General features: G+C 46.8%; 1 protein-coding gene and 1 non-coding gene across 4 annotated transcripts in view; one reads left to right on the top strand and one right to left on the bottom strand.

Moving 5' to 3' along the window:
• GALC (galactosylceramidase) overlaps window positions 1–10,264 on the bottom strand; it is a 45,233-nt gene extending 34,969 nt beyond the window's left edge. For 2 of the 3 annotated variants that reach the window (XM_028718118.2, XM_028718111.2), the window contains exons 1-3: window positions 9,777–10,264; window positions 8,864–8,932; window positions 5,455–5,518 (exon numbers count right to left, since the gene is read on the bottom strand). In XM_028718118.2, coding sequence (XP_028573951.2) covers window positions 5,455–5,518; window positions 8,864–8,932; window positions 9,777–9,908 — 265 coding nt within the window. In that variant the 5' untranslated portion in view covers window positions 9,909–10,264. The remainder of the gene's footprint in view (window positions 1–5,454; window positions 5,519–8,863; window positions 8,933–9,776) is intronic. The other variant, XM_077924983.1, reaches the window with a different exon arrangement.
• A 2,722-nt stretch (window positions 10,265–12,986) lies between these two features.
• On the top strand, window positions 12,987–13,061 carry TRNAE-UUC (transfer RNA glutamic acid (anticodon UUC)). Its single transcript has one exon. It is a non-coding gene; the product is annotated as a tRNA-Glu (tRNA).
• The last annotated feature ends 305 nt before the right edge of the window (window positions 13,062–13,366 follow it).

Here is a 13,366-nt window from a genome sequence, read left to right as displayed (position 1 = left end):
CAGAGAGTTCTCAGTCTTCCCAATGGGACGAAATGCCAAGTACATCGGCCGCCCTCTTTAATGATACACAATCGGTGCGGACTAGGTCTCAGTCAAGGGCTTCGGCATCTGGGTCTCGGGCGCGGGGGGGGAAAGCGTCTTCTAAGTCTACTCGCAATAATAATTCTGCTGCCCCTAGTTCTTCCAATCGCTCGCAGGACAAGCGGCCCAGAGCCCAGTCGCCAGATTCTGAGGCTTCATCGGCGGCGGAAGACGCGCAACAGGAGGAAGAGGGCGCCGCCACCGCTGCGACCGCGGAGAAGCCTTCGGGTAAGAGGCGCGAAAAGAAGAAGCATACATGTAGGAAGAGCAGGTCTCGGAGGGACGACTCGGATGATGATACAGGTACTTCTTCGTCAGAGTATGATAGCGACGCGTCGCTGGGTTCCTATTGGGGGAAGGGCGAGGAAATTTCTGGCCTTCCAGACTGGGCTCTGTCGAGGAGGGCCAATAGCCATCGTAAAAAGTTTGGGGGGAGCCAGGAGTGGAAGGATGGGGCTCTGGTAAAAGACGCCACCTTATCCACCTACTCAACCTCGGATGTTATACCAGGTGAACATCTATCTCCTAAACTACGAGCAAAAATCTTGAATGGTGAGTTCGTTGACATGTTTAAATTAGTGCCCCCAGCAGAGGAGTTAGGCAGGGGTGAAAAGAGGCCCTCGCATGGCAAGAGAAGGAGCAAATACCCTTCTGTGCCTAGGACGTTTGAAAATTGGCTTGATGGTTTTCAAGCCTTTATGGGGACGATTGTCGCTGCCTACCCCAAGCGGGCGGTTCACCTTGTCGCCTACCTTTCACATATTCGCACGGCCTGTGCCCTTTCGGGGGAGGCGGCGGCCATAAGCTATGACAAAAAATTCAGAAGGAAGGCGTCCAGAATCCCTTCAGCACGCTGGGATCAGATTGAGAATGGAATATGGTCCGTGGCTGTTGGTCCGTACGTAGAAAAGAGGCCAGTCGACGCGTATCGGTCGGCTAGAAGTGACCAAAAGAAGGATTTTAAGCGTCGGGTGTGCTGGGAGTACAACAAAGGGTTTTGCCAAAGGCCATCCTGTAAATTCACACATGAATGCGAAAGATGCGCCGGGGGCCACCCTGTCACATCCTGCTTAAGAGGGGGGAAGCAGCCCTTTCGTGGGGGCCGGGGGTCCCATCATCCCAGTTCCAGGGGGGCCCCCGCAGCAGGGAACAGACGGTGAGGTAGTCTTGGGATTGGCTTTTTCCCCTATCAAGCTCGTCCCCCTTTGCAATCTTCTGTCTCTTTACCCGGATAAGGATGCAGCTTTCTACCTCAGGGAAGGTTTTTCCAGTGGGTTTCGTATTCCCATAGCGGGCTCACTAATTGCGAAAGATTCTTCCAATCAAAAATCAGTTAGAGAGAGACCGGAAGTTGCTGAAAGAAAGATAGCAAAAGAGGTCAGTGCAGGCAGGGTTGCAGGCCCCTTCGATAGTCCCCCCATACCAAATTTGCACATATCTCCGCTAGGCATTGTGCCCAAGAAGACCCCCGGTGAATTCAGGCTCATTCATAATCTGTCCTTCCCTAAGGGTGGCTCGGTCAACGATGCCATCCCGCCCGAGTTATGCACAGTGAAATACGCCACCTTCGATCAGGCAGTTAAGTTGATCCGCAGTTTCGGCCCTGGGGCGTTGTTGGCAAAGTGTGACATCGAATCCGCCTTCCGCCTCTTGCCAGTGCATCCCGCTGATTTCTGGTTGCTGGGTTTTAAATTTCAGGGAAAATACTATGTTGACAGGGCCATGCCAATGGGCTGCGCTGTTGCCTGTTCGGCATTCGAAGCCTTCAGCACGTTCTTGGATTGGGCCTTGCGTTTCAGGGCAAATTCCATTGGGGTCACGCATTACCTGGACGATTTCCTTTTCGTGGGCGGAGCCAACACAGGGGAGTGCGCCTCCTTGCTGGAGGCCTTCTCAGCCCTGGCCGAGGACCTTGGGGTCCCTCTTGCGGCCGAGAAAACGGAGGGACCAGCCACGCGCTTAACTTACCTTGGCATTGAGCTGGATACAGTGGCCCAGTCATCCCGCTTACCTGTCGAAAAGATTGCAGCCCTTAAACAACTAATTCAGGACACTCTTAAGCTTAGGAAGATCACCCTTAGGCAAATTCAATCTTTATTGGGCCACTTTAACTTCGCGTGCAGGGTGGTGTCCCCCGGACGCCCCTTCTGTGCTCGCCTTGCCAGATTGTCAGTCGGTCTGAAACACCCCCTCCACAGGGTTCGCCTCCCCAGGTCAGTCAAAGCAGATCTCGAGGTCTGGTCAGCCTTTTTGGAAAAATATAACGGGGTCTCTCTTTGGCAGGATGTTTTGAATCTATCATCCGACTTTCAGGTTCAATCGGACGCAGCAGGGTCTTTAGGTTTCGGTTTGTATTTCAAAGGGCGCTGGTGCGCGCAACGCTGGCCCTCAGCATGGCAGGGTCAGGCCATCACGCGGGATCTCACCTTTCTCGAGTTCTTTCCAATAGTAGTGGCTGTGCACATCTGGACAGAGGAGTTCCGAGATCACCGAGTGTGCTTCAGGACCGACAACCTGGCGGTGGTGAACATTCTTGCCAGGCAGTCATCGCGGTCTGCGAGGGTCTCCTCTCTCCTGCGGGCGTTTGTCCTCCGTTGCCTTGAGTACAATATCTTATTTTCAGCCAAATTCGTACCAGGTGCCAATAACGACATAGCCGACGCCTTGTCTCGATTCCAGATTCCTCGTTTCCGGTCGCTCGCACCTGGAGCACAACTGTCGCCCGAACCCTTTCCGGAGTACCTGTGGAACGTTGGAGACGCAAAGTGATACAGGGAGTATTAGCGTCGGTGGCACCTTCCACGCTCAGGTCCTATAAGAAGGCCTGGTGTGATTTCCTGGGTTTCAGGTTTGGGTTGTCTGGGCTGTCACATAACACACCCCCCACCACTGATGACGTCCTGCAGTATCTGTCCCATCTGGATGACCTCGGACGTGCTACGAAAACTTTAAAGATCCACGTAGCAGCCATCAGCTTCTTTTCAAAGGCGACGTTTGCGCAAGACCCATGTAGCGATTTTCTGATCCGTAGAGCCATTGAAGGTTGGGGCAGGTTACAACCGCCCAGGACCGTTGGTCGTAAGCCTATCTCTTATGGATTGCTATCTCAGATACGCGTAAAGCTCAGGACAATTTGTTGGTCTAAGTTTGAGGCACGGCTCTTCTCGGCGGCTTACGCTATAGCCTTTTTTGGTGCGCTCAGAGTTGGTGAGGTTGTGTGTGAAGCCAGTGCTCGGGGTTTAACTCGCGGCCTCCTGTGTGAGGATGTACAGCTATCTGAATCTGCTGTGTCAGTACTGGTGCGTCAGTCCAAGACCGATCAGACTGGCAAGGGTGTCCTGCTCAAGCTCACGGCGTCGGCCCAGCAGGGCCCATGTCCGGTGAAGGACACAAGGCGGTTTCTCCGCCTTAGACCTGCCATCCCGGGACCGTTCCTGATACACGAGGATGGGTCGCCCCTGTTGAGGTACCAATTCACTAGAGTAATGCGCAAGGCGATCGAGGCTTGTGGCCTACCCCCCCATGAGTACGCTGCACATTCGTTCAGGATCGGGGCCGCCACCACGGCCGCGCACCTGGGGTTGCCGGCAGAAAGGATAAAAGAGTTGGGCCGGTGGAAATCCAATGTTTATAAGTCGTATATTCGCAACCTTGCACCTACCCCTTAGTCTGCTTACCTTTCCTTTTTTCTATTTTATTCCCAGCTATGCCCGGAAGAAGCGTGTGGATTTGCGGTCACAGCATTGTTCATTGGGCCCGCATGCGAGCGGTGAGCTGCGGCCTGGCACCCAACCTTGGTCTGCCACGTGACGTTCGAGTTTCCTGGTTTGCGAGAAGAGGCATGCGTTGGGAGGAACTGATGCCTTTGCTGCGGGAGAAAATAGCCAAGCTCGGCTCTCCCGACATCCTGGTGATTCATTTAGGGGAGAATGACCTTGGCAACATAAGGAGCGTGGACTTGCTGTCGAGCATAAAAAGAGACTTGAATGCATTTGCAGCCCTGTGTCCCAGGACGACAGTGTGCTGGTCCTCCTTCTTGAAAAGAACTGTGTGGCGCGGTGCGCAAGACTGTATGGCCATTGAAAGAACCAGGAAACTCGTAAATCGGGCGGTAGCCCGTTGGGTGCGCTTTATGGATGGCCGAGTGATTTACCATGACCGTATCCGGATTAGCGACAAAGCTTTATACCGGGGATCTCTAGGAACAAACAAACACACACACACACACACACACACACACACACAGGTCAGCTCAGCATCTCCCACAACAATGAAGGTCCCCTAAACATGCTGATCTCACCCTTGTCTCTCACTGTAGGTGTGGGTCACCTTTGGCCCTCTAGATGCTGCTGAACTACAATTCCCACCATCCCTGGCCATTGGCCATGCTTCCAGGGGCTGATGGGCATTGTGGTTCAACAACATCCAGAGTCTCAAAAGTTCCCTACACCTGCTGTAGGGGGTGTGGGCAGGCACCAAGATGCGAGAGAGCTTCCTCAAGCTGTCCACAGCTGTGTCACGTTCAACAGTGAATCAGCGGCCCTCCACACATACAGGTTCGAACAGTGGGACCTTAGGGGGAAGTTTTATATATGCTTCCGCCTACCCATTTAACAGCACCTTGATAAGCTTACTTGGAAATAAGTGCTAATGAAATCAATGAATTTACAGCAAAGTAAAGCTTGCTTATAGCAAGAGGACATCCCATTTTCAGGAGATATTCGCAAACTTAATATGGAACCCACTAGACAACAGTTCCCTCTACCCTGCAAAAACAAAAAGCCATACACACAACAATCTTAATATTATTAATGATAATAATAATAATGTGCCACCCATCTGACTGGGTCGCCCCAGCCACTAGGGGTGGCTCCTAACAAAATATTAAAAATGCAATAAAGCATCAACCATTAAAAATTTCCCTGCCTTCAGATGTCTTCTAAAAGTCAAATAGTTATTTATCTGTTTGACATCTGATGGGAGGGTGTTCCACAGGGTGGGTGCCACTACCAAGAGGGCCCTCTGCCTGCTTGTTCATGTGAATCCACACACTCTCACACACCCCAAACATACAGGTACACAGATCAGCTGTGGGGGTACTACACCCACCCTGCTTATCAAATTATCAACATAACTCTGGGGAAGGGCAATTATATCCCCATCAAGGGGCTTGAGAAAAATCTCCACTATTGAGTATTTTGTTCCAACCATAACAGAATCAGTTTTCCAGAACCTAGTAAAGAGGCACAATCAGTATATCATGCAAAGCTCGTGGTGAGCAACTTGGTTGACAATGTTTAGAACTAACTAACCCATAATTACAGCATTATTACAATGCTTTGTGGTTAAATCTCTTTCCTCAACAGCTCATACCTGTGGACTGTGCATCTCCGCCAATCTCTACTTTGAGGATTTGTAAAGCAGCAGCAAAATTTGGCTTCAGGGGAAAAAGAAGAGGAAGCAGTGTTAATATTTATGCTATTCATGGATCACAGTGCATCATGTAAATAGGAAATAATTTGCAGTCAAGACTGTGGTACTGACTTATCACCTACTATGATGCTCAACAATCATTACCTCTTTGACTGAAAACAGAGATTGTGCTTGCACATGATATGCCAAAACAGTGGCTGTGCAAGCGTACACTGCACATAAGAAGTCAGGCTCCAGAGCCTTTGAGACGCTGGCAGTCAATATCCCACAGAGGACCAGTTCTGCAGTGCTAATAGAACTAGTCGCCCAGCAACACCAGCACTAGGGAAAGGGATTTTAATACATCTTTACAAAGCAGCTTGGTACAGAAGCCTATTATGTCTTCACCTTTCATCAGCCTTTCCCCTCTCTGTGTGCTGCAAAAATGAGCTCTGTGGCTCTTCTGCAATTGTTTTACAGGGACACGTACAGTTGTATCCCAGTAAGAGAAAAGAACATGGCAGTGATATTGGCTGTATGTACTGTACCTTCCTACAATTACTGTATTTTTTGCTCTATAAGACTCACCTTTTCCCTCCTAAAAAGTAAGGGGAAATGTGTGTGCGTCTTATGGAGCGAATGCAGGCTGCACAGCTATCCCAGAAGCCAGAACAGCAAGAGTGATTGCTGCTTTCACTGTGTAGCGATCCCTCTTGCTGTTCTGGCTTCTGAGATTCAGAATATTTTTTTTCTTGTTTTCCTCCTCCAAAAACTAAGTGCGTCTTGTGGTCTGGTGCGTCTTATAGAGCGAAAAATACGGGTAAGTGGAATGGGAAACAGGCTATGAAACACAGCACTTTCTCCAGGCTGGAAGGAACCCCACAACACCGCCCTGAGCCCTTGCCAGGATCATTGCATTGCTTATTACCAAAAGCAGAAGAATACTTTTGTTGCTCATTTTATCTCATTCCATCTTTCTTTCTTTCTTTATATTTATGTATATATTTTCCATTGTTATGCAAAATTTTGCATATTGCAAGGAAGTTTCTTCTGCAAGGTCAATTATTTTGCAGCTTATTAGATTCCCTCGAAGAACAGTAATCCCAATTACAAAAAATAATTGCCTTCAATATGTTAAAAAAATTATTCACAGAAGCACAAACATAGAATCGTAGAACGGCAGAGTTGAAATGAAACTCAAGGGTCCTGTAGTCCAATCCCCTGCAACGCTGATTCATGCTTTGCAGGGCTGAGACCTGGCTCCAGTTAAATCCTGTTAGCCTTCAAAGAAACCAGCCAGCACCAGTAATGGATCAATAAGCAAAAAAATAGCCATATGCCATGGATTTGAAACTTGCCGGCTGTCTTCACATAGTAAACAGTGTCACGTAGTAACTCCAAAGAGGTCTTAACCTCTCGGAAGAGATTCAAATGACAATTCTGCCCTGCCAATCTGATTGAGAAAATGTTAAAGACCTTGGGTTTTTTTTGTAAACCTCTTACTTCTTAGAAATTTATTCTCCAGCATCAACAACAGGGCTAGCCTGACCTGATGGGGGAACTCTACAGGGCAGGAGGGCAGGGGGGATACACAGGATGCAGAAATTTGAATTTCACTCCAAGTCATCAACAATAACATTGAGATCATAGACTGTTTTGTGTGCAGTACTATGACTTTGTAGCAAAATACATATATTGAAACACCTAGTTGAATTTTAAAATATTATCTTATTAACTTTTTTCTTGTACTTTGATGTAGATTGTACCATTATTGGGAATAGTTTGAACTAAGGTTTCCCCCCTAAACTGTTTGATTTAACTATTCTTGTTATTTTCTGCTCCGATCAATAAACTTGGAAACTGAAAAAAAAATATGATCATGGAGGAAATGTATATTTATTTCACATCTCCCAATAAAGGGTTTCAGTTTCTCCATCATTCCCATTTGTATCCCACTTCTTGGTAGTTCCACTGCCCTCAGAAGGTTGTGCGAGGGCAGCCTAGGAGAAGACATTATTTGTAGTAGTCCCTAATTTGTGGAATTCCCTCCCCATAGAGGTGCATTTGGCACCTTTAGTATACAATTTCTGATGCATGCTGAAGATGCACATCTTCACCATGGCCTTTGACGTACATCTTTAGGATTCACTCTGTTCTTTTGACTGCAATTGGGGTTAAACTCTTTTTAATATAGTATTTTAAGTTGTTGAAGCGCACCCTGGAACCTGTTGATGAAAGGCAAGCAATAAATTGAACTAATAAGAATTTTGCCTGAAAAGAAATAAAAAGCTTATCATATTCCTCAACACCATTTTGTCACAAGCAGCACAAATAATATTGAAAGCCTCGTTATCATTTACCATTTCATTTACCAGGAAAGACCATAAATTTCCTAAGCACTCCAGAAGAAGACATTATTCTTGCTCTGAAAAAGCCCCAGCACTGTGCTGCTCACCACACTCCTTCACCACTTCAGCATTGCCCAAATACCCAGGCTGTTTCTGTAAGTACATTTCTCACATTCTATTCTGAACTGCAGTCTTTCGTCAACATTCTTAATGTTGAAATGAAAAGCAGTACATCTTAGTTTCACGGAGGGAGAGTTTGAGGCTTCGCTGATGGTCCTGTCTTGAGAATATTTACAAGCCCAACTGCAACATGAATTTACAGCACTTTGTCACATTTAAGCAGCCACTAAGCTTCCACAAGCTATTTGACTAGTGTTATCAATGTCAATAAACACAACAGTAAGCAGCAGGGCGGGGGGGGGGGTGAGAATAATAAAAACATCCTAGCTCAAATTCTTACATCTTATTTGCCAGATGTATAAAGCAAACATCAAGCATACACCATGGCAAAAAAAAAATCAGTTGATATTAATGCACTGATAAGGTTTAGGTCATGATATCAAGCACTGCATACAGGTTTTATAAAAATCTAACTACGGTAAAGAATACCTGTCAGCACATTAACACATGGAGCAGCCCCTGAAAGCAGTCCAGAATGTTGCTGCCAGAGCACTAAGTGCCACGTCAGTTATGAAACACCCTTCCTCACAAGTATGGCTGAGATCCGCCTTACTTTCTTTTTAGTGCAAACTAAAGACATATTTGTTCCATCAACTTGGAGAGGTCGAGAAAGTCAGTTGACACCCAGGATAGAAACACCTATATGGAATTTTGGTGATGCATTTTATGTGCTCTGGTTCGACTATTTTTATGTGATGTTTTATAATGCAACACACCCTAGGATAGCTAACAAGGCTGGACAGCTAAAACATTTCTTAAAAGAAACAAAAAAAGGTCAAAAAGAGGTTGATTCAATGACTGCCCTCGGTCAAAGTCTACAAGAACAGCAATGCCGCACTTACCTTAAAAAGATAATCCAAAATCTGAGAGCGATAAGGTTCTGGGTAATTCACCAAAAGCCGGGAAGTAGCCTAGAAGAGAAAAAAAGAAAAATTCTGTAGTTACTGTTTATATCTCTATACTGTAAAATGTAAAAATCATACGCTCCATAATCTGACAGGTGATTGTTGCACACACACACACTTGGGGTGGAACCCCGAACCGGAGGCCAGTTTCACCAACCCCCTAAGTACACCTCTGTTAATTAGTTATTAAATTTATATACCACCCATCGGCCGAGGATCACAAAGCGGTTCATAATATAAAACCAAAAACCAAAAATGTGTAATATAGCAACGGACTGGAACAATAACCCTCCCGAATAAACATCAAGAAGAACTTCCTGACCAGAAGAGCTGTTGGACAGCGGAACCGTCTCCCTCCTTGCACGGAGGGTGTTTTTGTTTGAATTAGTTTTTATTGGAGGCTGGGGTTGTGTTACAAAGGAAACAGATACACAAGGAACCGTTTTAAGCAGAGGTTGGGTGGCCAGCTGCCCTGGATGCTTTATAGCTGAGATTCCTGCAAGGGGCAGCCCTGTTTAGGGAAGCTTTTAATGTTTAAGAGATTATTGTATTTTAATATTCTGTTGAAAGCCGCCCAGAGTGGCTGGGGAAACCCAGCCAGCTGGGCGGGGTATAACTATTATTATTATTATTATTATTATTATTATTATTATTATTATTATTTTGTGCTGGATGACCCTTGGGGGTCCCTTCCAACTCTGCAGTTCTATAGGATCCATCAACACACATACACACACACACACACACACGCATTTCCCGCGCATGGACCCTCATGGACCGGGGTTAGGCGCCTACAGACACCTCCCCACCTGCCCCCGGGGGTAGCGGCAGCACCCGCCGCCCAACCTACCCCGCCTCCGCTGAGGGCGCCGATGCCGTCGAACTCCGAGGCGAGCCCCAGCGCGTCGTCCAGCCGGTAAACGCCGCTGGCCGAGGCCAGGCTGCAGCCCAGCAGCGCGAAGCCCCACAGCCCCCAGGTCATCCTCGCACGCTGCGCTGAGCCGGGGACAGGGCGGGACGGGACGAGCCTCGCCGGGTGAACGAATGAATGAATGAACGGCCGGCCGGCGGGGCTGCCGCGCTTCCAGCCTCTGCACGAAGGAGCAGCCGCGTCGCCTCAGCGCTGCTCTGCCGCCTCCCGGCTCCTGTCATAAATCCTGTCAGCCACGGCGCGAGGCCTCCACTCCCCCACACCCGAGCACGGTCACGTGGCGCGAGGTCACCTGACTTCGGCTGCGTCGCCGTTGTTGTGGTTCTGCGAAAAGAGAAGGGAGGTTTTTTCCCGCGTACCGCGGAATCCCATTCTCGGCCGCCGCGGCTGCCCCCCCCCGTCACCTCCGATGACGTTCCCGCCGCGTCATTGCAGTCACGTGACGAGGACTGTCTTGTAGACGCTGGGTGACTTTTGAAGTTGAGGGGGGGGGTTGCTGCAAGGAGGAGGATTGAGCGCTGTAGGCTCTTTTTTGGCTGTCTAGCAGCCCACGGCGATTTAACTTTACTTACCCGCGTGTAGAGCTCGCCCTCCCTCCAAGAAGCTGGCTGGGTGACCTTCGTGGGTCGTCAACCTCCACCTACCTCGCAGGGTTGTTGTGAGGACGAGATGGGGAGTTGGGGCAGTGAATTCTAGAATTGCGGATTTGCAAGGGACCCTACTCCCTGCAATGCCGGGATCTCAACACGTGACGCCCCTCATCCCGTTTGAAACTATATCCGTATAAATGGCAATAAAATGCACGACTGAAATGCAAATAAGAAGCTCTGGGTTCTTTTCTGCACGCGCGCGCACACACCTACCACCACCACTGCCCTCCAGTCTTCTCCCAACAATTCTGTGAGGTAGGATTAGGCTAACTAGCCTGACAAAGGACTTGAGCTTCGTGGCCTGTGTGATTTCAGCTCAGGTCTCCCTAGCCCTAGTCCTGGTAACGTTAAAAGAAGGCTTGAGTTCATAGAATCATAGAGTTGGAAGAGACCACAAGGGCCATCGAGTCCAACCCCCTGCCAAGCAGGAAACACCATCAGAGCACTCCTGACATATGGTTGTCAAGCCTCTGCTTAAAGACCTCCAAAGGAGGAGACTCCACCACACTCCTTGGCAGCAAATTCCACTGTTGAACAGCTCTTACTGTCAGGAAGTTTTTCCTAATGTTTAGGTGGAATCTTCTTTCTTGTAGTTTGGATCCATTGCTCCGTGTCCGCTTCTCTGGAGCAGCAGAAAACAACCTTTCTCCCTCCTCTATGTGACATCCTTTTATGTATTTGAACATGGCTATCATATCACCCCTTAACCTCCTCTTCTCCAGGCTAAACATGCCCAGCTCCCTTAGCCGTTCCTCATAAGGCATCGTTTCCAGGCCTTTGACCATTTTGGTTGCCCTCCTCTGGACATGTTCCAGTTTTTCAGTGTCCCTCTTGAACTGTGGTGCCCAGAACTGGACACAGTACTCCAGGTGAGGTCTGACCAGAGCAGAATACAGTGGCACTATTACTTCCCTTGATCTAGATGCTATACTCCTATTGATGCAGCCCAGAATTGCATTGGCTTTTTTAGCTGCCGTGTCACATTGTTGGCTCATGTCAAGTTTGTGGTCAACCAAGACTCCTAGATCCTTTTCACATGTACTGCTCTCAAGCCAGGTGTCCCCCATCTTGTTCAGTGGGGCTTGCTCGCTAAGGAAGTGTGCATAGGATTATAGCCTGATCCTGTGCACATTTACTTGGAAGTAATCCTGTTTTCTCTTTTAGGGAGATGATGGGAATCCCCCCACCTCCCAAAAAATATTATTAGTGTGAACAAGTGTATACTACTGTTCTAAAGGTCTCAACCCCTCCCACTGGTCTACAGAATAAACTGGGGAAAACCAAATAATTTTAATTTTACCTTCTGAAAGTGTCAGGAAATATAAAATATGTATACTATATAGATAAAATAAATATATACACTATAATATAACTGCAAGTACTTGGCAATCATTTTTAATCATTTCTATGCAACGTTACATTTTATTTACCATGCAAACTAAATCATGTGAATTCAACCCAAATATATTTTGAATTCCCAAGTCATGTTACAACCTCTTAGTACCCCACATGTTCAGAATTTGAGAATTGAAAAATTCAGCACACCCGCCAAACATCTTGCACTAGAGATCCCCAAAACATGGAGCCAGCACAGAAAAGTAGAACCATATTCATTGTGAGCTTAAACATCAAGATTTGGTTAATCTGATGCAACCTGGTTTCTTTTCATTAGCTATGTGAGTACACAAACACGTACTCCATAAGCCAACCAGGTTTCTCCATGGCGTGGGAATTTGCAACAATCTTAATGTACTATATTCACATTATTTATTTGTTATGGTATAAATGTATTGACTCTGCTCTGAGTTCACCACTACAGTGTTTGTTGATTCATTCATTGTTTTGTATTCAGGCAAAAATCAATTAAAACATAACAGATCAAGGCTTGATGGTTTGTTTTTGTTTTGTTTTGTTTTTATGCAATGCTTCTGCTAATTGATGTACATTCCAGCTGTTGAATGTTGAAGCCTAAGCTCGTTATTTTAAATTACAGGTGTGTACAGTCACCTAAGTGTCATTGTGATGCTAAATATATAGTATAAATACTTAGGATTGCACACAGTCATGAAACATGGAGTCATGAATCATACGTGGCTTGCAACATGTATGCCAATCAAAAGTTGAGTATCTCTTGGGAAAGTGAGACTGGGAACTATTGTGTTTGAATCATCACATGGTGATCAATTTATCGGTATGCATTACTCTGTGAATTTTGCACAAGTCTGGGATAGCCAACATGGTGTTCTCCAGAAGATCGGAAATTTGATTCAGTTTGCATTTTAATGTGAATCTACCTAATTTGTACTTTCCAAAATGTGCAAACTGAAACCCAGCCATCCTTCAAGATTCACACTTCTCTGAATTTTGCAGTGCAGTTTTCCAGCCAAGTAATATGCACAAAAATGAATAAGCAAATGTAAAGAGTGCATAAAAATGCATATATTTCTGAAAATTGGCAAGGGGAGTGGAATAGCTCTTGGGAAGGGCCATAGCTCAGTGGCAGAGCATCTGCCTTTCATGTAGAAGATCCCAGGTTCAATCCCTGGTGTCTCCAGGTAGGGCTGGAAGAGATCCATTCCTGTAACCCTGGAGATCTGTTGGCAGTCAGTGTAGACAATAGTGAGCTAGATAGATCAATGGGTCTGAGTCTGTATACGGCAGCTTCCTATGTCCCTATGAAAGTAACATAGAAAAATGCATTCAAGTAAGAAAAATATAAACATCAGAGAAAATATGCTTTGCAAAAACATGTGTATTAGGCCAACCCACATAGAAACTGTGTAAATTAGGAGAGAGAGAAAGACCCTGAATCGGGTGTGGACATGTGGAGAGCTAAGCTTAAGAGGAGAAAAATGAGAA

This window comes from Podarcis muralis, chromosome 1, assembly GCF_964188315.1.
Source record: "Podarcis muralis chromosome 1, rPodMur119.hap1.1, whole genome shotgun sequence".
NCBI classification, from domain to species: domain Eukaryota; kingdom Metazoa; phylum Chordata; class Lepidosauria; order Squamata; family Lacertidae; genus Podarcis; species Podarcis muralis.
This window is presented reverse-complemented; position numbering and strand designations above follow the sequence as displayed.